This window comes from Triturus cristatus, chromosome 10 (genome assembly GCF_964204655.1).
Source record: "Triturus cristatus chromosome 10, aTriCri1.1, whole genome shotgun sequence".
Taxonomy (NCBI): domain Eukaryota; kingdom Metazoa; phylum Chordata; class Amphibia; order Caudata; family Salamandridae; genus Triturus; species Triturus cristatus.
Window position 1 is genome coordinate 1212631140 of NC_140593.1, and position 26873 is coordinate 1212658012.

The 26873-nt window shown below is 50.1% G+C and overlaps 1 protein-coding gene across 3 annotated transcripts in view; it reads right to left on the reverse strand.

Annotated features, from left to right (window-relative positions):
* Positions 1-26873, reverse strand: part of PLXNA3 (plexin A3) — an 845431-nt gene that overhangs the window by 431294 nt on the left and 387264 nt on the right. For all 3 annotated transcript variants that reach the window (XM_085629709.1, XM_085629711.1, XM_085629710.1), the window contains exon 5: positions 19951-20051. In XM_085629709.1, coding sequence (XP_085485835.1) covers positions 19951-20051 — 101 coding nt within the window. The remainder of the gene's footprint in view (positions 1-19950; positions 20052-26873) is intronic.

The window sequence follows — 26873 nt, forward strand, 5'->3', positions numbered from 1 at the left end:
GCAGCGACACAAGCCCAGGCCCCAGTCTCCTGTTAGGTCAGTGCTGCAAAGATAGTCCCACAGACACAGCGCTACAGCGACACAAGCCCAGTCTCCTGTTAGGTCCAAGCTGCAAAGATAGTCCCACAGACAGCGCTGCAGCGACACAAGCCCAGGCCCCAGTCTCCTGTTAGGTCAGTGCTGCAAAGATAGTCCCACAGACACAGCGCTACAGCGACACAAGCCCAGTCTCCTGTTAGGTCCAAGCTGCAAAGATAGTCCCACAGACAGCGCTGCAGCGACACAAGCCCAGGCCCCAGTCTCCTGTTAGGTCCAAGCTGCAAAGATAGTCCCACAGACACAGCGCTGCAGCGACACAAGCCCAGGCCCCGGTCTCCTGTTAGGTCCAAGCTGCAAATATAGTCCCACAGACAACAGCGCTGCAGCGACACAAGCCCAGGACCAAGTCTCCTGTTAGGTCAGTGCTGCAAAGATAGTCCCACAGACACAGCGCTGCAGCGACACAAGCCCAGGCCCCAGTCTCCTGTTAGGTCCAAGCTGCAAAGATAGTCCCACAGACACAGCGCTGCAGTGACACAAGCCCAGGCCCCAGTCTCCTGTTAGGTCCAAGCTGCAAAGATAGTCCCACAGACACAGCGCTGCAGCGACAAACCCAGGCCCCAGTCTCCTGTTAGGTCAGTGCTGCAAAGATAGTCCCACAGACCACAGCGCTGCAGCGACACAAGCCCAGGCCCCAGTCTCCTGTTAGTTCAGTGCTGCAAAGATAGTCCCACAGACACAGCGCTGCAGTGACACAAGCCCAGACCCCAGTCTCCTGTTAGGTCAGTGCTGCAAAGATAGTCCCACAGACACAGCGCTACAGCGACACAAGCCCAGGCCCGGTCTCCTGTTAGGTCCAAGCTGCAAAGATAGTCCCACAGACACAGCGCTGCAGCGACACAAGCCCAGGCCCCATTCCCCTGTTAGGTTGATGCTGCAAAGATGTCTAAATGTTTGGGCGACTCGCCTCCCGGGAACTGCTTCTACACATTCCGTAAGTCAGTGTTATATTTTGGGCCCACCCATGGTTCAGTCTGGCGACACGCAGGACAGATAACTGATGCTCAGCTGCCTTGAGCGGTACTTTTTAATACTCCGCTCGCCACCATCATGGGGTCGAAACATCTCCATATCCTCCCAACCAGGGTATATTGGGCGCCGCCCTGCAGGCCAGTCATACTAAAGCCCAACTCCATATCCTCCCAAAAATGCAAAACAATTCTATCTGTTAGGCACAGCTGGTCTTCATCGGATGCCCACCACTTAATTACTCTGGCAAAGTCTTGCCACTCGCTCGAGCACTGGGAGGGACCTCACTGTCGCCCAAACTGCCCACAGGGCCTTCGGGCCTCGCGGCTTCCCCCTCTCTTCTTTCTTGGCCTCGCCCGTCAAGATCGGACTCACAGGCTCACTTTGGATCCGTTTATTCAACACAACCTGCATGTGTTGGGATCTGGCTTGCACCCGTTCTTTGGACTGCCCTAGCATGAGACTCTACCAGCTCTTACAGAATGTGTTCTCTTAACCTCGCCATGGTGCAACCCTGTAGGATTTGCACCCTGATTTCCTCCCTTGTTTCTCTAAATGTATAAGTGCGCGCCAGCTCTTTGCGTCCAATGTAGGGAGTGTTGTGTGCTGCTGGCCACAGCACCAATCTCTTATAAACCAGAAAGGCTGTGGCTTGAAATGGCCAATAAGTGCTGTGACTGGTGTGTCTGTGTGTGAAGGATCTGCCGGAGATGACGTTTGCGACAGCTTGTAAAGATCTACCCCGTCAGGTGGAGGCGCAGTGGCTGGTTTCAGTCGGTGTTTACGGCCGTTGCTGCAAAGGTCCCATCCGGGCACTCTACCCACAAGTTCCACTCCAGGGAGTGTGGCGAGGAGGGGCTACAATAATGAGGGGCTGTAGGGCGAGTATGTTTGCATCTCTGTGGCCCAGTCCTCACCACCTGAGCAGGTAAGGGTGTCAGTGGACAGTGGTAGCCACACCAGGAGGAAATAGAACGGCCGCAAAGTCGGCACAGCTAAGACGAAGTGCTGATCTTTTGAAGAAAAGCCTCCGCTGGGGACTCCACCTGGTGGGCAGCGGACTTGGGCCCCACAACCCCCGCCAGAAACCTGGGACTCATCCTGGACAACAAGCGGTACACAACAGCAAAGTAAACGCACTCACCTCCATCTGCTTCAACACTCTGGGCGCTATGAAACACCTTCAATGAGGATTGGACAACACCAGGAAAACAGCCACTTCCGCCGAATTACCAGCAAGCTTGACCACGGCGACGCACTCTACGCAGGAATGTCCAAGAAGCTCCGGAACAGGCTCAAATCATCCTGAACCTGCCCCGCCGCTCCCACATCACCCCTGATCAGCCCCTGGAAGGCAGGGCAGGGCCGCGACAGATACCCACACTGTGGAGACGATGCCACATGTAGACACACCATGGGCGAGCAGGCAGGGGGAAAGAGCACAAACTGTCCAAGGACAGAGATCGGTTCTGCACTGGGAAACCTCATCAATCAGCACAAATCATCATTGATTAAGACAAGCTATCGATTGACTGAAAGCGTCCATCTGCCGCTTCCCTCTGATCCGCGCCATCCCTGGAAGCGCGCATGCGCTCATCACTCAGGGGCCGAGTCCCCCAAGCCGGAGTATCCACACCGGGCCTTAATCCATGAAAGCCGCCACTCCAAGGGCCACTGCGGGGCCCACCTGGACCGAGGCCCCCGGGTACTCTGACCCGCCTCGGTGCCAGGACCGCCCTCCTGATCAGACTCATTTGCTGTCCATGTGGTTTCTAAAAGCAGTTTAAAATGTTTGGCCACATTCTTCTAACTAATTCATGTATTTTGCAAACATACAACACAAGCGGAACATGTAAATACATCAAACAGCTGATGGGAATCCGAAGCTGCAGGGTCCAACCAGAGGAGCTTCCGGTGATCCATGCTGCTTGGAGCACACAGCTCTGTAACAGCCAGTGGCACTTGTACCCAAGTGCACCGTCGTCTTTATCCCAAGAATGAAAAGCCGAGTTTGCCCTGCGCGGATTCAGTCACACAGCCAGCAGGTTGCACGCAGCTGCCAGCAGTGAGCGTTCAACCCACTGAGATATCCTACCTCACGTTCTTCATGGTGTGATGATGTGGAACAGTTTAATGCTGCGCATGGCACGGCATAGGACCCGAAGTCCTAGGGAGGTTTGGCTGGCACCGAGGCAGGGGGTGCTGGGTCCTATGGCAGGGGGTGCTGGGTCCTATGGCAGGGGGTGCTGGGTCCTATGGCAGGGGGTGCTGGGTCCTATGGCATGCGCTGTGGAAAGAACACGTGACTGAACGAGCCTCCTCTCACGGAGGCCCCCACTGGACTCATGGAAAATGTGTTTTCCTTTAGGCCGGAGCTCTCGTTGGCAGGACAAGTGCCGAGTGCCTTAAGGGGTGGCTGCCACGCCTTCTGCTGTTCCTGCCTCCTCATGCCTCGTTATCCTTTTACGATGTGGTAGGGTTAGGGTCCCTTGGGGGTAAAGATCCCCACGACAAGGGGCCCCGCTCTCTGTCACGAGAGGTGTCCGGCCCACTTGGTGACCCAAGAAGGGGTGAACACCCGTGAGGACAGAATGGAAAGAGCCGTCCACAAAGGCACCCCGACTTGCCGGGACAGTCCCGCGTTTCCCACCAACTGTCACGGCAGATTTACACAAGTTTGGCTCATGTCCCGGTTTTTAAGGGGGGGGGGGGGGTCGACTGAAACGAGTGAGGCCCTCATTGGGTGTTCTCAAGCTGTGCTAGTTAGCAGCTGTTATAAGTAAGCAGTTTAATTAACAGGTATGACGCTGGTTCTGTAAATAACATTTTCTTACTGCCTCTTATCTATTCCTGTGATAAGAGCTGCCATTCTGCGCTGCTCCGTTGATGTCAAATTCAAACCTTCTATTCTTGCTAAATGTCCCGGTTTTTAGTTCTTAAGACCTGGTCACCCTGCCTGTAGACATACCATCACTTCCTCCGGGCGTGGGGGCAGCGAATGATCGCTGCATCGCACCGCAGGAGGAGCCAAGAACTCCGTGCTTCCCTGCAGTAAACTCCACCGTACTGGCGTGCACAGGGAGCTTGAAGGAGGGGGTACCCTGGGGGCCATAGCAGGGCGCGCGAAAGCCTTGAGCAGGAGGCAAGGAGGCCCAGAGATGCAAAGGTGGGCACTGCAGTCACCCAGGTATGAAGAGGCGTCTGCGAGCAGTCTCGCGAGAATCCTGCACTCCGTAAGGCTCAGCAGTCTCCGGACCCCTCCCAGGGCTGATGGCGTTTCCTCTCCCAACCTTCAGACGGGAGGTTAGCCCCCTGGCGGCCTCGCAGACCCTCTCAAGGGTCAGCCGCTCGAGCTCTCTGGCGTTATCTACCGCTCGGTCTGTGCGCCCGTGTGATGGGTGAGTCGAGCCCATGGGGTGTGATGGGATGCAGTTAGTGATGGAAGCGGGCGGGATCTGAGGGGCACGACCTGCCCATACTTTTTTAATTTAGGGAAAACAGTTACAACTTTTAGGAAACAGAACTGTCCCAGTTAATTCCGAGAGCTAAAATGCTTCAGCTGCAGTGTAAGGCAGGCAGTCTCTTATGCTGTGAAACCGAGGACGGGGCAGACCGCTAAACAAGCCTTCCTGCCAGGGTGCCTCCTGTCCGAAAGAAATGTAAATATGGGCAGCTGGTCAGTCTGCAATGTAAAGGGTGCTTGGAAGCCGGTATTGTCTTTAATCTCTTTGATGCTGCGCACATTTCTAGGCGTGCGCAAATCAGACGGCCCCCAGCCGTCCGCACACGCCCACCGTGAGGTCAGAAGGCCGGCCGTCCGATGCACAGAAGAGGCTAATAGATAGAACCCTTTGAAGCTTCTTGATGACACATTTATTCTTTTTGAGTGGTATTGGAAGGGAGCTACCAGCGAAGCCGTGAATAGTCCTTTTAATGGACAGTTATAAAAATAATTGCACTATGTACAGTCTGGGAATTCCTAAAATCTATATTTTAAAGCACTTTATCTTAAAAAATGTGTGCGATTTGTAGCAGCCTTTCTTATACTGTGTGCAATGCAAGTTTAAAGTGAGGACTTACATATTCACAGCGCTTTCTGCCACAGACTGGACCTCGTAGCACTAAACACACACAGGTCACTATTCTTCACTGCTCCAACCTGGATTCCAATCTGTGGCTCTCCGGTAGAGACCCTGCAGTGCAATAACTAATAGAGGCTTCCGAATGTACGATAGTGCCTTTCACACTGATGAACTTAACCTGCATTCATTTTTGATTTAAGCTGTGTCTGATTTCATAAGTAGTTACCTGATGGAAACAAGTTCCAGAATGTTCTGTTTCTACAGCCACGCCTTTGAGCCCGCCCCTTTGCGTGCAGGATCTCAGTTCTCATGGCCTCGGAGCACTGGATGCCGGTGCCGCTGCCGGCTGATGCTAGATTTAACAACCTATGTTCGTGGCGCTGCCCTCGTCCTTGAGCCGGGCGACCTTCCTTCAGACTGCCCGGTTCCGCTCCAGTCGCAGTGTGCAGCCTGGCTGCATGAGGACTCGCTGAGTTATGAACAGTACAGCACCAGAACAGTGGCGTGTCAGGATAGGGACGGCGCTCTTGGAACATTTCACTAGGTTAATGTCTAGTGGAGCTATTAGTCTGGTGCTAAAAGAAAGAATAGAACCACTAGACTCCCCTGAGGTGACTGTACTGAAACTACAGCGCAGACATTAATACATATCCTTGGCACACAGTAGTTATATCATTTCAGTGTTGACAGTGTGATCCAACAAAACAAAATCATTTATATATATATAATGATACGAAGCTTGGGTCTTTAGTTTTTCTTTGCTCCAAACATTTATTCTCACAAACTGTGATTCGGTTGAAAGCCAGATGCCAACACGGGTTTCGCCGCCTTCAAGTATTAAACTTGCGACTTTTTCAAGGCTGGAAAGGCTTAAATCTGTGTATATTATTGTGTGGTGTTAATTCGCACTGGAGATTCCGGCGGGAGAAGGACACCACGTCTGTTGAGACACGGACCTGTTCACCACGGATATCCTGCTCAATGACTGACCACTGGAATCACCTACTTTCAAAGAAGTTTCACCCGCGCCGGAGGACCGTGTGGATCGGAATTAACACCACACGATAATACACACAGTACCCCCCCCCCACCCACCCCCATGGTTTGCGTCCTTCCAGGCCTGGCTGACAGTGCTGCTGTTTACTGCACCCCACAGCACACCGCGTGGGCTTCTGTTCGCCAGGCAGTCATTCTCTCAGACCTCACCCATTGGCCTTGTGGTAGATCAGTTCTCCTCCTGTAGGGTGGACGCTTTGCATAGCGTCTGGCCCAGTTTACATTTCTACGGCACACTAAATCCTCACAAAAGTTATTTATCTCATAAATGCGCTGCACACGGAAAAAAACTGTTGGCCGCGAGGAAGGAGAAGGAGCGGCTCCCGATCTGGTCTTTCTGGTGCGGGGGATCACGGCTAGGAGAGTCGGGCTGATCGTAGGGTCCACTGGGGCCATGTAGAGAAGAAGAGGTGCGGCCTACATTGAGTGAGTGAGAACAAGATCTCTTCTCCTTTTCTCAAATCACGCGGCATGGAGGGAGGGCTCGATGCACTGCCCATAATATTCACAGGGATCAATGAACCTTGGTAATATCGATCACACTTGAGTCGCAATCTGCAAACAGAAATTGTGACAATATCGACCCCCTGGATCTAATCAGACTGGAGAAGCAGCTATGATAAACCCGAGCAGCCCAAACAAACGTTGGCATCGGGAGCTCTGGCGTCTGATGATGCTCGTAACCCGCCACGATTCGACTCGGATGCCCCTCAGAGGAACATACCGAGGCCATGAACGGTTTAATGATTGAATGAAGCCTGAGTGAGGACCAGGGAAGGGGAGCCCGTCCCCAGAATGCTTTAAATGGTGCATTATATGTGTTGCCAGAAGGCCACAGCAAGGCCTAGCCCTGAAGGCGGTGGCCGCATTAGAGTCACTGTCAAACCATGTACCGTCCGCTGGGCCCCTGCACACCTGTGACGCTCAGTAAAGAGTGACTGACTGCTGTCTGCTTAGAACTTGCGATACCTGCTATTACATCACAGGACGTGACATCACCACCATCCTATGAAAGACTCATCGAAATAGAATGGGGGGGAGGTCTCTATTGCGCACCGTCTATTGGTTGTCGTAGTTGACTAAATTCGCATTAATTGCATCAAAGGGAAACAGCTTCCACCACAAGCTGAAATTGTACACTTGCAAAGCAAATGTTAAAACTAAATACATTGTTCCCTGAGCAATATCAGATTATATGTCCTTATAATACAGAATGAGTCAGATTCCAAGTTAAAATTGTAGTAAAGTTCAAAAGAGTAATAAAGAAAGTCTTTTTTTCTCAAGTTCCGTAATTCTTCTCCAAGACTTGTTAGTTCGCAGTTCCGTCACATAGTATAGTTTTGAATTTGTGCAGTCATGTGGTAGTTACACAATTCTTGTCAACTGGCTGCTGGGTTGTACGAACTAAAAACGACACTACATATGACTGCACAAATTCAAAAAGAATTGGGTGTACTATGTGACGGAACTGTGAACTAACAAGTCTTGGAGAAGAATTACGGAACTTGAAAATAAAGACTTTCTTTATTACTCTTTTGAACTTTACTACAATTTTAACTTGGAATCTGACTCATTCTGTATTATAAGGACATATAATGTGATATTGCTCAGGGAACAATATATCCTATGAAAGACAGTCAGACCCTTTCTGTCACATTACGGCACGTGACATCACTACAATCGGATTACACCTCGTCAGATCGCTCCTATGGCACTGCGGATGTGACAGCCGGAAGCGCGTCACTTGCTGGGAGTAAAGAAGCCACAACCCTGCGGTCCAGCTGCAGGAAGCACGGTCGCATGACAGGTGGATGCTTGTGAACCAGCGTGCTCAGTGGAAGCTATTTCCGGTTGTGTTCCCCACGCGAGCAGCTAGACCCCCTTGTTCTCTTGGACGTAATCCATACCAAGCACTATATGTGTTGTAAGGTACACATTTGGGTTGTGCGTCTTCTCGGGAAAGTCTTCGGGGTTCAGACGATTCAATTTTGGAATTACCACTTTCAAACGCAATCGAAACGCGAGAAGGACTTTTCTTAAATCACACAATATGACGTCACTTCTCTCAGCTATTCAAAGCTTAAATCCCAACTTTCAGATTACAGGATATTGCATCACAGCTATATGATTTCAGATTGTGGCAAGGCGGTGTCATTGAATTACAGGAGGCAAGATTGACGTCATCAAGTGATAAACACGGCAGAACAATCCCTTAATAGCAGTGTTATGAAAGGAAGGCGTAGCACACTTATCAGACTACAGGAAGACGTATCCCCGATATCGGATTACATTCGTATGTTTTGGTTTCAGTTCTTTATCGTGTATACTTGCACCTCCACTGGGGAACCAAATACATCTATTTAACAAAGTAAAGAAACTACTCCGAGGCCAGGCGGCGTCATCAAGGTTATCTATTACAGGGTGGTCCATAATGGCTGTCCAGGCTGAGGCGACATCATTTGTGTCAGCTCACCACAGTTGATGGACCTCTATAAATGACAAGAATTGTGTAACAACCAGATTACCGGAAGTGACATCACTGCTAGCAGATTCGACTGCAGTAGTGGGATGACATCACAGCCATCAGACACCAGAAATAGACAGCACTTTTGCCCAATCAGAGGCCGATTTCTGGCACTAGAAGAGACGTCACGTGCGTGGTGCCCCTACTAGCTCACAATGGAATATTCCAATGAAGGCAGCGAGCCGCCGTCTGGCACCCCTGAGGAGGATACGGCTGCATATTTCATGAACTGCCTCGGCGTGCCCCTTTCACCCCATAATGCAAAAAACAGACTCCTCCTGAGAGGGACCGTGGGAAATGCCCACAAGGAAAACACGCGGCTGCCAAAGAGAAGGAACCGCAAAGTGCTCCGCCAGAGAGCCCTGCCCGTCGGCACCCGGCGGTGGGCGACGACGAGGGGGGGCGGCCCGGGCGGCTATTTATACCGGGACAGAGAGGGCCCGGAGCGGGGGAGCCCAGACCAGGGGAGGGAGAGGGCCGAGCATAGACCTGAAGTAGGAGGGCCGAGCCAGGGGGAGGGCAGAGCCCAGACCAGGAGGAGAGCCGAGCCCAGAACAGGGGAAGGGAGAGGACCTAGCCCAGAACAGGAGGAGAGGGTGGGCTGGGCCCAGACCTTAAGCAGGAGGGCAGACTCAGGGGGAGGGCAGAGCCCGGGGCAGCCAGGGGGAGGGCAGAGCCCGGGGCAGCCAGGGGGAGGGCAGAGCCCAGGGCAGCCAGGGGGAGGGCAGAGCCCAGACCAGGGGCAGGAGGAGAGCCGAGCCCAGACCAGGGGAAAGAGAGGGCCGAGCCTAGACCTGAAGCAGGAGGGCCGAACCAGGGGGAGGGCCGAGCCCGGGGCAGCCAGGGGGGAGGGCCAAGCCCAGACCAGGGGCAAGAGGAGAGCCGAGCCCAGACCAGGAGAAGGCGAGTCTTGGATCAAATGTGGCCAGTCCAAGACCAAAAGGGACATCAGCCCCAGATCAGATGCTCCATACCAGTGCCAGGCGGCCAGTCGGCACCAGACCAGTGGTATAGGCAGCCCGATACCAGACTAGAGGTAAGTGGTGGGCCAGGCCCAGATTAGAGGCAGGAGCAGAGTGATCCCAGACCAGAGGTGGGCCAGATCAGATAAAGGGCGCAGACCAGTCTGCAAAAAGAGGCAGCTCATCCCAGACCAGGGGCAACAGGTGGGTGGTCCCAGATATCTCGCACTCGGTTAGACACACCTTTCTTTTACCCCACAACCTTCTGAAATCCTCCATGCGCATATTTCACACGTCATCGCCTTCCTGGTCATCCCTCAACTTTCCCCTTCCGCATGTACTGCCTCCCCTCGCCTCCTGTACATCATTCTTTCAAACACACATCTACACAGACACAAACATCCTCTCACCTGTAAATACAGCACTTTATTTTGGTTTGGTGTGGTCAATATTTTAATAGCTGTGTATCTCCGTCAAGCCCTTTCACATAAAACGGTGACTACATTCAGCATGTATGTGACCACCACAAGCCCTTTCACATAAAACGGTGACTACATTCAGCATGTATGTGACCACCACAAGCCCTTTCATATAAAATGGTGACTGCAATCAGCATGTATGTGACCATCACAAGCCCTTTCACATAAAATGGTATAAAATGGTATAAAATGGTGACTACATTCAGCATGTATGTGACCACCACAAGCCCTTTCACATAAAACGGTGACTGCAATCAGCATGTATGTGACCATCACAAGCCCTTTCACATAAAATGGTATAAAATGGTGACTGCAATCAGCATGTATGTGACCACCACAAGCCCTTTCACATAAAACGGTGACTGCAATCAGCATGTATGTGACCACCACAAGCCGTTTCACATAAAACGGTGACTACAATCAGCATGTATGTGACCATCACAAGCCCTTTCACATAAAATGGTATAAAATGGTGACTGCAATCAGCATGTATGTGACCACCACAAGCCCTTTCACATAAAACGGTGACTGCAATCAGCATGTATGTGACCACCACAAGCCCTTTCACATAAAACGGTGACTACAATCAGCATGTATGTGACCATCACAAGCCCTTTCACATAAAACGGTGACTGCAATCAGCATGGATGTGACCATCTCTCTGCAGAGAGGCCAAATATTGGCTGAGCATGTCATCTGCCCATCTTTGTAACCCACTAACAGAGCGAGGCACTCACACAGCCTTTAGAAACACCAGAGCTCTCGTGTGCGTATCACGAACATCAACCTGCAATCTGCACTCACCCAGACACCAAGGGCAATTTAGTTCCCAGAATGCACTATACAGGAGTCATGGCAAAAACCACAGCAACAACATATGTAACGAGCACATACCCTCGGGGAATACACGTGAAATGTAAACAGGAACTGCACCAGTGACGTGGATAACTGTAAAGGTTTCACGATGCTCTTTACGAAACTGATCAGTGTCTTTGCTTCTGGAGTCTAGAGCTCGAAAGGGCCCAGTTTACAGTTAGTTTTATTTACTGCCAAGTCTGAGCCCTAGCAGTCCATGCCCCACTGGAACTCTGGGCCTAGTTCCCTGGGTGCCCTGCAGTTAATGTCAGCAGACCTTTGGTGTACATTCTCTTCCGTGATAAATCTTCAAGGGAGGCGACTTGCATGCTGGCTTTTGAGGCCATCTTTACGAAGGGCGTTAAATGGCTTCCGCCAATAACTAGTGAACTATTTGATATATTGTGTTGCCAACTGCTTATTGTGCATATAGAGTTGCCGATGTCAACCTTTACTGGTGGTAGAACGCACACCCACAAGTCCACAATAATCAGAAAACCATGCTTAATAGTCCAGTTTAAGCATCTGTGCCCTCGAAAATGTCCTTTCGGGATGCCAGGTGAGAGGCACGCGCAGGCACTGGATCAAGGTGAAAGGCAACCACAGCAAGGTACAAAGCGCTACACAAATACGAAACGGCCACTTCTTGTAGTGCTGGTTCTGCACTGTAGCAATCCTCATTAAAGCCATAAACATTTGAATTCCCAGCTGTGTACAGGGACCCCAGAAGACTTCATATCAATAAATACATGAATTTATCACTAGAAAGGGTGAAGAGTCCAACATGTGCATTAGTTGCAAATGGCCCCACAAAGGCCCAATACAGGAAAGATTTCTCAAATTTTAGATGGCAAATATTTTTTTTAAAAAATCTCAAAAACCACATCGCAGCCCCCCCCCCCCTCACAGAAGCGGCTATTTACATTTCCTTCATCTGGCCGATGCCTTCAGTTCTTTTTCAAGCAAATACTGCAGACCAGGGATTCATTTCAGACGTTTTTATATTGGAACCCCACAAATAAACCGCAGAGAGGGGAGGGCCATGTATGACTTCGATGAAGATTCCTAGGATGCAAAAACCGGACAACTAACGGTCTCGCCTGCATCGTCGAATCCTCATTAATAGTGCGAAAAGTCAAACTAGAGCAGCAAGATAAAGGCGTTCATTCCCCTAGGAACTATGATGACCGGGTGAGCCAAAAGGCTCCTCCTAGCAGCTTGACCAATACTAGAGTCCACCATTAGAACGGACTCTAGACGATTCCTTGTGAAAGGTGTGGTCTTTTCCCAGTAGCTGCCACTCACGCCTGACAGAGGCACATGAGGCTGGAGTGGCATTCCTCCTCTAGTGGCAGGAGCTCTGGGTTCTCCAGAGCGATGCAGGCTACAATCGAACAAGAGATGAGCCATTGGGCAGTGGCCAGACCTTGGCAAATGTAACTGGAGTTGATTTGGGTAGATTTGTGTACGGTCTTGTTTGAACAAGGTAAAAACAGAGAATTCTCCTCCGATTATAGTGTAAAGAATGCTCCTCTGGAGACGATGGGTTGCAGAACTAAACAGGAGGGGTAACTGCATTTTTAATGTACACGTTTGAAACTATCTTGTGTAGAAAGGAAGGCTGAAACACTTACAAGGTTCCACAGCCGAACGGCTTGAAACTCGCTAACCCTTCCAGCGGAGGTGACGGCCAATAGAAAAGCAAACATCCCAGAAAGATGCAGCAATGAAGCCCTGTTAATCAAACGGTTGACCCATTAATTTTAATAAAAACAAACTGAGCTCGAAAGGGGCAAAAGTTGCCCTTAAAAGGCAAAATACTGTTTTTCAGGCCTTCCAAAGTCTTTAACAGGAGATTTAAAAAAAGGACGTTTGAGTTGGTATTTCCCAGAATCGGTAATCGCAGCATGATGGACTTTGATTGATGAAAAATGCAATTTTAATGAAGCCGGATGTAGTAGTTACAGCAGAATCACTTCCTCTTGGCAGGTGATGTGGTTGTAGCCTCCTGGTTGACACCATAAACAAAATCTCTTCCATTTGAGGGAATAGAAAAATTGAAAGACGTATAGCTTTCCACAGAACAGCCATGCATCACTGACAGATTTAGATGTCCATTTTGTCCAGCTTCAGGAGCCATGTGGTCAAATTCAAGGTCAGGATCAGGTGGGAAATCTGACCCCGCAATTAGGTTACCAGGTTCCGGCTAGTTGGCAACTTCCATTGTAGCTTGACAGATATTTGCAACAAGTCCCGGCCCAACCTCTGCCTTAATCAATGGTCATTTATAATTGTTGATTGACAGTTCGAGTTTCAGTATGATTGCGTATTAAAGGAATTGGAGGAAAAAAAATGTTAAATAATGTCTTATCAGTGCATCAAAAGTGCCCTGCCGGCTTTCCCTTGACATTTTTTGTTTGGAGATGGTGAAAATAGATCCGTCTTTTCAGCTCCCCAATGAGGAAGGTTTTCTGAAGAATGCGGAAATACAATTTTTTTTATTTTCTTACTAAACTCCACTTTAAAAACCTTCCTGATGGTTTGTGATTCTTGGTAAGTGAAATGCTTTTATTGATGTCACGTGGCCAACGCTCACAACCAGGTTTTCTGCGAGTCCCGTGCTAGAGCTCCTTATCTCGTGCAGCCTTCTTTGTACAGGTAGTCCACGGTCATTACCTTGTCGGTTTGTACAAGTATCTTGCTTGTGTTCAGAGATGGCAGGAAGGCCTTGACCGCTTTGTGGGTTTCCCAGAGTTGCAGGTAGATGATGTGGTGAGAACTCTCCTTCTCGGACTAACAGCCTCGTCCAAGCAGCTCCTGGTGAGGTCCCCGTCCAAAGAGAGGCGCATCTCTTACAATCATTTGGGTTGGAGGGCCTTCGATGATGGGACACCTTAAAGTAGATTGGCACTTTTGCACCACCACCACCACCACCGAGACTGCTTCACTGTTGTCTTTTTGAGACCACTAATTCTCCACGCATTTTTAGAGTGGGCTCATTTGTAATCACACATTCGGCACAGCAGAATTGAAGTCCACTGCATGGAAGAAATGTTATGGGTCAACAGATTGGATGTCTTCAGGAGAAGTTGGCGTTTCTTTCAGATCATCGGCACTCTTGCCTCGAAAGTGTCCTTTCACTGTGCCTAAAGTTGCCCCCAGATAAAATAGAACATGTGTATGAGACTTAATGGTTTGAGAGTTCTCCACTTTTGGAGACTGTTCACTTTTATCAAGCAATCATCAACATAAAGGATAGATAAAAATTCAATAAAATTGACAGATACATCTTGCAGTGGAAATGAAGCCATGGGTACATCTACAGCGCACAAACATCCTTGCCTGAGGTGGGGAACATTTGATGGAGGGCAAGTTTTCAACGTTTTCCCCTTTTTACCCAATTACTGACTTTTTTGATTATTCAGGATTGGTTTGTATTCCTTCTTCTGGCCTTTTTTTCACAACCAGAACACATCCCGAATAGATGCTTCTTCCCCGGAGAGGGGGACAGACTGGTTCTGGTGCATGTCAACAAGGACATCTTCTACACGACTGTTAGTTGGAATCCTGAAGCTGTGGTGGGCGATGGAGAAGCTTTCCAACAGTCAGCACCTATTTGTCATCTGTGACCTTTCCTCACTCTTCCAGATGTTGTGATATCACCCACTGAAGAGGGAGAGGGGGTGACGTGATTGGCCCCAGAGAGATGTCCTAAAGAGTTTCTGGCTGAGTTTGAGCTCATTTCCCCTTGGATCCTCTTCGTTGACAAGGGTATCTCTGGAATCGCAGAGGATGCTGTTGCGACTAGCAGGGTTAATGAGGGCACTGAACCCTTCAAGAAGGACTGCAGACTCTAGGCCGGCGCTGAGACTTGAAGAAGGTCTCCTCCTCAAGGCCCATTGCTTTTAAGGTCTCGGCTTCATTCTTCATCCTCATCGTTCAGTGAGCTGGCAGAACGACGAAGACCCTGAAAATGGGAGGATAAGAGTTCATTTGCGTCGGGCTTGCAAGTGATCCAGCACAAACAGGAAGAGCAGAGTAGAGTGATGTCATGGCAAAAGCCACACACTACCAACCATGCAGAATCAATAGTGGCCCGGATGACTTTATTTGAGATCAGAGGAGCTTCAGGCACCATCCCCTCAAAATCCTTCTAACAATGTTACAGCAGATCTGTGAGGGATTTAAGGCCCACCACAGCCATCAACCTAGCTACCTTTTGTGCGGTGACTAAAGTACCACATTTTCTTTTCAGCCATATCTTACTTTCTTTATCAGGTGGAACCGATGTCTCAGGTGCCAACGCATGCCTCCTTGTCATAACCGAGACTACAACTGAGTCCAGTTTGGCGAATGACCTCAAGAAATCTGGACCCAGCTCACAAGGCTGATATTTTCTGAGGAGACATGTAGTTTACTCTGGCCGGTGTTAGGAATGTGACCTCCACTGCTGCCAATAAGCCGGACACCAGTGGGAGAAAGGATTTTGGAGATTCTCAAGGTTGGAGTGTCTCCATTATAAATGCCACTGATGTCTGGTGCCTCCAATGGAATGTCCAATTTGAATGCTCCCCTCATCATAACATACAATGAGGCGATGTCATCCATGGGAGAGATCCTAGATGATGAACCTGCGCAAGAGGAGGGTGTTTATGAGCCTCTTGAGATCAAGAGTGTGCAAGAATGAGGAATAGGAGGAGATGGTGATCGGATTCTTCTACACTTCTTTGATGTGCATAGATACTCTGCATCCCATTACAGAGACGGAGGTGACTTACGAAGGATAATGCCTCAAGGAGATCTAGGTATCAAAAGCAAAATTCGAAGTGAAAATATCAAAGTCTGCCTTGATACCATCCTCAGGGGAGGTGGAATAGTTAGAAGTTTGAGGAGTTTACTGAGAATCGTCTGCCGGAATTACAAACCCTGGGGGGTCCTAAAAGTGGTGGGGTACTGACTCAGCAGAGATGGACTCAATATTTTATTTGATGTATGCTCCACCTCTGGTGTAAAGATCAATATTTTGAACGTTGATTTGGGTGACATCAAACGGCGTCCTACCGGCCTCAGTGCTTCCAGTGATTGATGTATTGACGTCAAACAGAGGGACAACCTCTACATCAAAGGAGACGCATGTGTGTGCCTGGAGTACCTTCAATGGTGAATACTTACTGATTCGCTTGGAGATGTTTTGACGTCAAGCTAGCTCTCGAAGGAGAACAAATCGGGTCAATGCCTTCAGTCAACACTGAGGGAATGACATTGATGCGATGGGAATATGAATCACTGTTTTGTCCTTTTCCCCCTTTTTCTGAAATCCTTTCCCTGGATCTCCATCTGTGAGCATCCTTAGGGGTTGTAGACACCATCGCAGTGGTAGCAAAGCATTCCCTGTAGAGCTTTTTAGCCTTTATTCTCTTTTTCAGCTTTTCCAATTTGCCCTGCAGCCTTATGCCCTCATGGTCCTAGACTAGAGGGTCCTTTTTGACATTTTTGGGTAAAAATCACATTCCTTGATAGAATGTGAAGATGGCAAGCACAAGGACACTTTACAAAGGGATTCTGACCAAAACATTTGGAAAAGTGTTTAATTTGCCTGCTAAATGTTAAAAACGTTGAGAGAAGAAAATAGAATGAATTCTGAAAGGCATAAAAAACACTCCGTGTTCCAGGATCTCAGTCAGAACAAGCATTTGCAATGCAATAGGTCTCGCATTTGCGAGAGTTTAAGCTATTGGCATTGTAAATGACAATGCCTGTTATCAAAACCGATAAATAAAAGGCATTGCCATTTACAGTGCCAATAGCTCAAATTCTTGTAAATGCCAGACCTATTCCTAAAACCGCCCACCTTTGTCCTGCGTTACTTGGTAAGTGAGAGCGCGCATGGCGCGCTGAATGTTGCAGGAAAGCATGTCATGTCTGCAGTAAGAGAAACTCATTACAGAAAATAGTGCTTACAGACTAAATAAGACATACAGTGTAACCGTCCTCATGGGAGGTTACAAATAAAGACAAGGCGGTACTAGGGAGGGACTAACAAGTCTGATAACGATTCGGAAGCCAGCATTTATAAAAGACAATGACACAAGGCAATGAAAAATGTGGGCAGAGCTTCATGTACATACTCTAATACAGCATGCCTCACAGAGCAGCGCCTGTGCCGCCCAGGCTTGACCTAATTGATGCCGATAACAAGTAATAAAGACAGTTCTGTTCTTAGCTAGTCCTACCAGGAACCCCATTAAATTGATAAACACTTAAAAACTTTTCCTTTAGAAGCCAGCATAGAAAGAAAACCCCTTTTGGCTTGGTGGGACAGCTTTCCACTTTGGTAAGTAGCATTTTGTGTGGCTTTACTTCAAGGCTGTTTTTACAAGTTTGCAGTAATTTGGGGTCAAACCAACTGTATGGGCCAGTCTTGCACCCATGGCAGCTAAAAACACAGAACAGGGGGCAGATGCATCATAGCAAGCTTGATATAATAAAATATTCTATCTGTGCATCCATTATCTGAGCTCTACAAGTACAGAGCAAAGTATTAAAAAAACAAAAACCCTGAGACTAGATTTCTTGTCTTCCTGCCTAAGCACTTTAAGTGAATATGAGGTTGCATCCCTGGTTTATATGTTACTATGGCATTCTTCTCAAAATACGTAGCCCTGGATGGGCATCAAGTTGTTTTTTGTATGATAGATGGCTGGTTAACCCCTGCGTGGCATTGCGTCTGGCTGTTTTGTTGTTTCAGTGCCTGCATTTGCAGCCCGGCTCTTGGTTGCGGTGTTGCTGAGTGAGACCAGCTGCTAATGTGCGAACCCGACAACGTGACAACGTCCAAGCGGGGCAGACGCCAAACTTATTTTTACCCAGAGAGAAAGGCGTCAATACACAACGGCAGCCAAAACAGCCCTGGCGAGTAGGGGCGAGGAAGGGCCGTAGAAGCAGACTATCTAGACAAACGTGTTGCAAAAGCTAAGAAAAAAACACATTTTCTGCGATTTGCAACATTGCATATGTATCAATTTCAGAGTAAAGTTTGGGTCATTTGCGATCACTCCCTTTAACAGGGAGGTATTACGCTGCCTGCTTTCTGCACCAATGCGCACAACTCACGGCCACAGCGTCCTCCCAGGCATAAGCAACGGCGGTCTCCAGGGAGTCACCCTCCCGCCCCTAACCTCCGCGCTGCCCCGGCCCTGCACGCCCCAGATCCTCGGAGATAGCCCAGGCGCTGCTTACAGCTTTCGGCGTATCCTGCACGCACACACGAACCCGTGTGCTGGTGGTTTCCAAACAGCTGAGCCTTGGAAGCACCAACACCCGCACGCGTGGGCTAAAAGGACCCCGGTGACAGGCAGCAATGCGACGAGATCACGGGCTGTGCGGAAAAGCGGGGCACTGCAGCTCCGAACCGAGTATGCAATTGACCTAAGACTGGAAGACCTTTCAACAGATTTAGTGATCTGATATTTAACATTACAGTACTACTGACTGTCTTAGTGCACAGAGCCCCAGAGGATGGCAATAAATGCCCCAATTTTTAAGTTATCTGGGCCGTAAAAGTGCATGTGCACTCGTTAAAACATACCCAGACTAAAATTTTTATTTAGAATGGGCAAAGCAGTAAGCTGCACTACCCATGTACAATGAAGGGCACCAAAAACATGTTACCTGTTTTACGTAGCAGGCAGCTGTAGCGAGAAGTGAACATAGAGAAGCAGCCTCCGGTACGCGTGTCTGGAAGAGATGCCGTGTGCGAGCGAAATCTCCAGTCCGGGTGGGGCCTAATGCCAACAGGGCAGACACCAACCCTGCTTCCACAGAAGCCAGACACAAAAGCAACGACAATACATCTCGCCAAGGCGAAACAGCGCATGCGCTGCATCGCAGGCGAGACCTAAAATAGAACTGGCTGTGAGGTAACTTCCAGAACCAAGCTGCATTGTAGTTGTACTTTTATAATGTAAGCCGATCAGACTAAACGTTTCCTCATTACTTAGGCATTTAGGTAGCTGTTTCTGTGTGGGGTACTGTAATGTACATTTGGGAACTGGATTTTGGTACTACATGCAATCCATAATTCAGAAAATCGTGCATGTAATAGGATTTTCGAGGGTGCTACTCAACATCTAGACATGTTGAACTTTTCACCCTTTGCATTCATTTGATGTGAAGTGTTCCGGGGTCCCCTTAAGCTGTGGGAAACTATTTTAACATTTAGCTTCATCAATGAAGATCCTACGGTGCATTAGAACCCACTGGAAGGTGCCTAGCGAGCGCACACACCCATGCAGCCCCGGAGCTTGGCACTCACACACAGACCTCGGGGGTCCAATCAAACTTTCCTTCTTGCAAGACTGCTGTCTCACAAAGTGCCCTGGATCATCAAGTTCGAAGTCACTCCACAAAGACAAGCCACAGAGAAACGCTGTGCTGTGCCCGCCTAAAGCAGCAAAAGAGGTCTCCTGGAGAGGATAGTGACCTTAAAGAGTGCAAACGAAATGACCAATAGGGTTGGAGACAATATCAAATAATGACATTATTAAATACTAATACTAATATTATTCATATGATTTTGAAAAACGCTTAAATAATCTACACCACAATAAAAACTCCCCAAATTTCCGAATTCAAAGTAACTTTAAAATATTTTAAAAACATGAAACAGAAATTAAAATGAAAGTAGCTCTCTTCTCCCAAAGTTCCCTGCTAGTGCCTTTCACTAGTACAAAATGGCTGCAATCTCCATTGTTTCGAATGGATGCCATTTGGTGGACATTTCGTAGTCTTCGCGTTCCAGGAGGACGGGTCTGCCCGATACTGAAGCGCTGTGCTGAGATGTGGATGGCCGCTGGCTCGGCTAGTAATCAGTGTTTTACAAATAAGGGGTGCAAGCTTGAACTTGGGGGTACCTAACCACTTACTTGTTATGGAGGACACACCAGCCGCAGTGGGGGTCCCCTGACCCCAGGCAGTCCGCGCAGGTCTGATACTGTTGACACTGTTCCACAGGAACCCGGCTCACCTGAGGAGTGAGAGAGGGGGCGTGAGTTAAAGTGACCCTCATTCTCCTCACCCCACACAAGCTTTCAGCCAGCCGGTCATGAGGAGTCCAGGGTCCCAGCACACGTGTCAATGGCCTACCTCCCCTGACCTCCGACTGTCCCAACACAAGCATCAATTCACCCATAACACCTTCACTTGACTGCGAGAGCCCTGGCCTAGATGTTATTTCACACATTACAAATGTTCCCAACTTCTGAGCATCCTGGCACAAGTGTTAATGCACACGCACCACCCTCAGCTGACCAGAGAGCACCAGCACAGCTGTTAAATAACACACACACCTCACCCTTAGCTCACCAGAGTGCACCAGCACAGCTGTTAAATAACACACACCTCACCCGTAGCTCACCAGAGTGCACCAGCACAGCTGTTAAATAACACACACCTCACCTGTAGCTCACCTGAGTGCACCAGCACAGCTGTTAAATAACACACCTCACCCTTAGCTCACCTGAGTGCACCAGCACAGCTGGTAAATAACACACAGCTCACCCTTAGCTCACCTGAGTGCACCAGCACAGCTGGTAAATAACACACACCTCACCCTTAGCTCACCTGAGTGCACCAGCACAGCTGGTAAATAACACACAGCTCACCCTTAGCTCACCTGAGTGCACCAGCACAGCTGGTAAATAACACACACCTCACCCTTAGCTCACCTGAGTGCACCAGCACAGCTGTTAAATAACACACATAACACACACCTCACCCTTAGCTCACCCGAGTGCACCAGCACAGCTGTTAAATAACACACACCTCACCCTTAGCTCACCTGAGTGCACCAGCACAGCTGTTAAATAACACCTCACCCTTAGCTCACCTGAGTGCACCAGCACAGCTGGTAAATAACACACAGCTCACCCTTAGCTCACCTGAGTGCACCAGCACAGCTGGTAAATAACACACACCTCACCCTTAGCTCACCTGAGTGCACCAGCACAGCTGGTAAATAACACACAACACATACCTCACCATTAGCTCACCTGAGTGCACCAGCACAGCTGGTAAATAACACACACCTCACCCTTAGCTCACCTGAGTGCACCAGCACAGCTGTTAAATAACACACACCTCACCCGTAGCTCACCTGAGTGCACCAGCACAGCTGGTAAATAACACACAACACACACCTCACCCTTAGCTCACCTGAGTGCACCAGCACAGCTGTTAAATAACACACCTCACCCTTAGCTCACCTGAGTGCACCAGCACAGCTGGTAAATAACACACAGCTCACCCTTAGCTCACCTGAGTGCACCAGCACAGCTGGTAAATAACACACACCTCACCCTTAGCTCACCTGAGTGCACCAGCACAGCTGTTAAATAACACACACCTCACCCGTAGCTCACCTGAGTGCACCAGCACAGCTGGTAAATAACACACACCTCACCCTTAGCTCACCTGAGTGCACCAGCACAGCTGTTAAATAACACACACCTCACCCGTAGCTCACCTGAGTGCACCAGCACAGCTGGTAAATAACACACACCTCACCCTTAGCTCACCTGAGTGCGCCAGCACAGCTGTTAAATAACACACACCTCACCCGTAGCTCACCTGAGTGCACCAGCACAGCTGGTAAATAACACACAACACACACCTCACCCTTAGCTCACCTGAGTGCACCAGCACAGCTGTTAAATAACACAAACCTCACCCTTAGCTCACCTGAGTGCACCAGCACAGCTGTTAAATAACACACACCTCACCCGTAGCTCACCTGAGTGCACCAGCACAGCTGGTAAATAACACACAACACACACCTCACCCTTAGCTCACCTGAGTGCACCAGCACAGCTGTTAAATAACACACACCTCACCCTTAGCTCACCTGAGTGCACCAGCACAGCTGTTAAATAACACACACCTCACCCTTAGCTCACCTGAGTGCACCAGCACAGCTGGTAAATAACACACACCTCACCCTTAGCTCACCTGAGTGCACCAGCACAGCTGTTCAATCACACACCTCACCCTTAGCTCACCTGAGTGCACCAGCACAGCTGTTAAATAACACAAACCTCACCCTTAGCTCACCTGAGTGCACCAGCACAGCTGTTAAATAACACACACCTCACCCTTAGCTCACCTGAGTGCACCAGCACAGCTGGTAAATAACACACACCTCACCCTTAGCTCACCTGAGTGCACCAGCAGAGCTGTTAAATCACAAATATCAGCATCAGTCACCTTAGTGCACCAGCACAGCTGTTCGATAACACGTATCACCCATAGCTCACCTTAGTGCACCAGCACAGCTGTTCAATCACACATATCACCCTTAGCTCACCTGAGTGCACCAGCACAGCTGTTCAATCACACATATCACCCTTAGCTCACCTGAGTGCACCAGCACAGCTGTTAAATAACACACACCTCACCCTTAGCTCACCTGAGTGCACCAGCACAGCTGGTAAATAACACACACCTCACCCTTAGCTCACCTGAGTGCACCAGCAGAGCTGTTAAATCACAAATATCAGCATCAGTCACCTTAGTGCACCAGCACAGCTGTTCGATAACACGTATCACCCATAGCTCACCTTAGTGCACCAGCACAGCTGTTCAATCACACATATCACCCTTAGCTCACCTGAGTGCACCAGCACAGCTGTTCAATCACACATATCACCCTTAGCTCACCTGAGTGCACCAGCACAGCTGTTCAATCACACATCACCCTTAGCTCACCTTAGTGCACCAGCACAGCTGTTCAATCACACATCACCCTTAGCTCACCTTAGTGCACCAGCACAGCTGTTCAATCACACATATCACCCTTAGCTCACCTGAGTGCACCAGCACAGCTGTTCAATCACACATCACCCTTAGCTCATCCGAGTGCACCAGCACAGCTGTTCAATCACACACATCCTCCTGGACTGACCTCGAGTACCCAGCAGTTAGTAACAGATACACAGCATCTGACCTGTACCTGCCTGACGCCGAGTCGCAGACACAGGTATTAATAACCGATAACCTCTGCCCTCCTCGACCACCACTCACCCCACTGAACCCTCCAGGAGGGGAGGGCGGGAAGGGGCCATGAACCACACGCAGCGATGCAAATGTGGCTTAAGGAGTCAGCGGCAGAGTTCAACAGAGCACAGGTATTACTGGACAAGGCTGGAGACAACCCCTGCGCCCTCTGACCTCGGTCACTGCAGCTGAAGTGCTAACTCACATCTAGCGATAATCTAGGATACATCGAGGCCCTGCAAGAGGTCACCCATTCAATCCCTCGCTTCCAACCCCTCCTGCTGACCCTACATACGAGTCCACGCCTACTCCAACCCACAGGCCTTCCACAAACAACTCAACTAAGGAGGGAAAAGTCCGAATTTCAGGGAATTTCTATTTATTTAGTGGTCTTGAAATTCCTATTGAGTGCTTCCATCAATAGCAGCAAAAGACACACAATTGATGGACTGAATGCTGAAGAAATCAAAGCATTCACCCCCAGTCAAGAGATCTGGGTTAAATCCATCATTCTTTTGCTCACCATGCCACCCCAGTTTGGACCTGACCATATGCAAATCAGTCTTGACCCTGTGCCTCATGGGAACAGTCCAGCCCGAACTGCCAAGCCATGTCTTCCCTGGTCCGGAAGCAAGCATCCTAGGACCTGTGATGGGCAAGGGGTAGTCACCCTGGGCGCGAGGTAGGAGAAGGCACCATCGCTGGATCTGGGTATGCCAGTGGTGTGTGTGTGGGAAGGAGTTTGGTTGAGTAGAGGTGTGGGGTAGGTTTGTGGAACCTTATGCAGTTGTTGAGCGGCGTGGGGCCGGGGTTGTGTAAGGCTTTGTATGTGTGTGTGAAGAATTTGAAGAGTGCTCATTTGAGGACTGAGAGCCACTGGAGCTCTTTGAGGTGTTGGGTGATGTGAGTTCAGGGTGGGAGGTTGAAGGTGAGCCTAGGTGCAGAGTTTTGTATAGGCCAGACTCTTCTGGTCAGTTAAGTACTTATTCCAGCATAAAATATGCTGCTGTAGTTCACCATGCTGGTGACGAGTGCTTAGGTAACGGTTCTGCGAGTGTTGGTGGGGAGTCATTTGAAAATTTTTGGGAGCTTCTTGAGTGTTTCGAAGCAGGAGACGGAGCCTGCATTTACTTGGTTGGTCATGGTAAACTGGTTGTCGATTACTATTCCAAAGTTCTTTGCTTGTGTGCTTGGGAGGGATGTGGGCCTGAGTTTGGCAGGCCACGAGGTGGAGTCCCAGAGCAGGATGTTTTTCCTGAAGATTTCTACTTCATCTTGTCTCTGTTGAGGCAGTTGACTTCCATCCACCGGGTGACTTTAGTCAAGCAGACTGAGAAATTGGTTGTGGTGTTTGGCATCTTGTTGGAGAGGCAGAGTATAAACTGGGTTAATCTGGATAGAATATGGTGTTGATTCTGTGGGTGCGGCTGATGCTGGCGAGTAAGACTCCACAGCTGAGGTTGGTGGCATCTTGAGGTGAAGGGAGCCAGGCTGGCAAACTGGGTGCAGTCTGTCAGGAAAGAGAAAACCCAGCAAAGTGCAGGACCTTGAATGCCGGCTTCATGCAGTTGTTGGATAAGGATGTGGTGGGAGATACTGTTGAAGACTGTGGAAAGACCCAGTAAGATGAGGGCTGCAGTGTCACCTCTGCCCGGGATCATCCGGATGTCAACCCTGGTGGTGAACGCATGGTCTCTGTGCTGTGGTTGGGTCTGAATCGGATTGAGTGGTGTTGAAGAGTTGCTGGTCAGTGAGGTGGGTGGCTAGGCATTTGTTTCTCATCTTTTCCACGACTTTGCTGGGTAGGGTAGTAGGGAGATAGGCCGTTAGTTGGCTAGCGTGTTTGGGTCTGCTGAGGATTACCTGAGGAGGGGGGAGTACTGTGGCGTGTTTTCAAGCATCTGAGTTATGCAGGACGGGATGAGGGTGCACTGATGAGCTGCAGTCCTTCAAAGCAGAGGTGGTGAGGAGAGGGGTCCAAGAGTGCTCCAGAGTGTATGTGTTGGAAAGGCGTTCGCCGGAGGGGGGTTCGATACACGTCTTGCCCACCCCTTTGACCCAACTCTCCCAAGTAAGCCGAACCAGGCGCGCACACCCTGAGATGCACTACGAACAGAGTGACACCACACGTATTCTTTGTAGGACGATAGGTTCTTTTATCGATGATTTCAAGGGATCTTTATGATCCAAAAAGCAAGTAGTCCAGCAGTGGCACAACGTACCACAAATCAGTCTTGGGGAATGGGGGTAGCGGGACAGTCTTTCAAGATAGTGTCTCTGCGAAATACCCTGCGGAAGCTCACAATCCTCGAGCTGGAGGGTGTCGTATCTCTGGGCGATCTCTTACCGAGTCGTCCTCAAGGGGAGCGCCGCGAGTCTCTCAGCAGGCACAGGTGGTCGGAGTTCGGGAGCCGCGATTCCGTCAGCAGGGCTCAGATGGTTCAATAGCTGGGGGCCGCGAGTCACTCAGCAGGCCTAGGTGGTTCAGTGTTCGGGAGCCGCGACCTCGTCAGCAGGGCTCAGATGGTTCAATAGCTGGGGGCCGCGAGTCACTCAGCAGGCCTAGGTGGTTCAGTGTTCGGGAGCCGCGACCTCGTCCGCAGGGCTCAGATGGTTCAATAGCAAGAGGCCGCGAGTCACTCAGCAGGCCCAGGTGACTTCAGGGTTCAGGAGCCGCGACAGCGTCAGCAGGCTCAGATGGTTCCAGGTCTTCTCTGTCCTTGTTTCTCCGGCACCCCTTGTTATACTCCGCTGGTTCTTTGAAGTCCGGAGTGCTCGCAGAGGGGGGACTGGGGTGACGGCGGGGGTTCGGCGGGATTTCCTGCCGCTCACTTCTTTGGTATTTTCAGGTGGGTCTGGGAGGGACCCCAGACGCTCGGTAGGGGAGGCGCCTGCTCCCCAGGGGCCTGGTGGCCGATCGAGTCCTCCCGGGGAAGGCGACCCGAGGTGTGACTGGGCTGGCGCCTCTGGGTCTGGCTCGAGGGTTCCCGCTCCCTCGGTTGGGCATGCGTGGTAGGGTGTTGAGTCTGTCAGGCCTCTGGCCGGCCCGTGGATCGGGGGTGGCTGGGGCGGCCGGAGTCGGAGATGTCGTGTCTTGAGGGTGGTTGCAGGTTGGCTGGATGATGGAGAGGGCAACGCCGTGAGGCCGGTCTCACACGCGTCCCCCCCAGCTGAAAGGCGTGGAGACTACCCATCCACTGGGGGGTTCTCCTCGCCGAAGCGGAAGAACCGGGACAGGCCGTCGGCGTTGGCATGATCCGTCCCGGGGCGATGTTCGACAGTGAAATCCATCCCTTGGAGAGAGATGGACCATCGTAGTAGCTTGGGGTTCTCCCCCCTCATCCGCATTAGCCACTGCAAGGGCCGGTGGTCCGTCTGTACTCGAAAATGGGTTCCGAACAAGTAGGGCCGCAGTTTCTTGAGGGCCCAGACTACGGCAAAGGTCTCTCGCTCTATAGTACTCCAACGCTGCTCTCTCGGCAGTAGCCTTCGGCTGATGAAGGCTATGGGCTGATCAATGCCATTGTCGTCGAACTGCGAGAGCACGGCCCCGATGCCGTGTTCGGATGCGTCGGTCTGGGCCACAAACTCTTGGGAGTAGTCGGGGGCCTGGAGTACGGGAGCGGTGCACATGGCGGTTTTCAAGGCGTTGAACGCCTGCTGGCACGGGGTGGTCCACTGCACCTTCTGCGGAAGCTTTTTGGAGGTCAACTCTGTGAGGGGCCCTGCGATACTACCATAATTTTTAATGAACCTCCGGTAGTACCCCGTAAGGCCCAGGAAGGCCCGAACCTCTGTC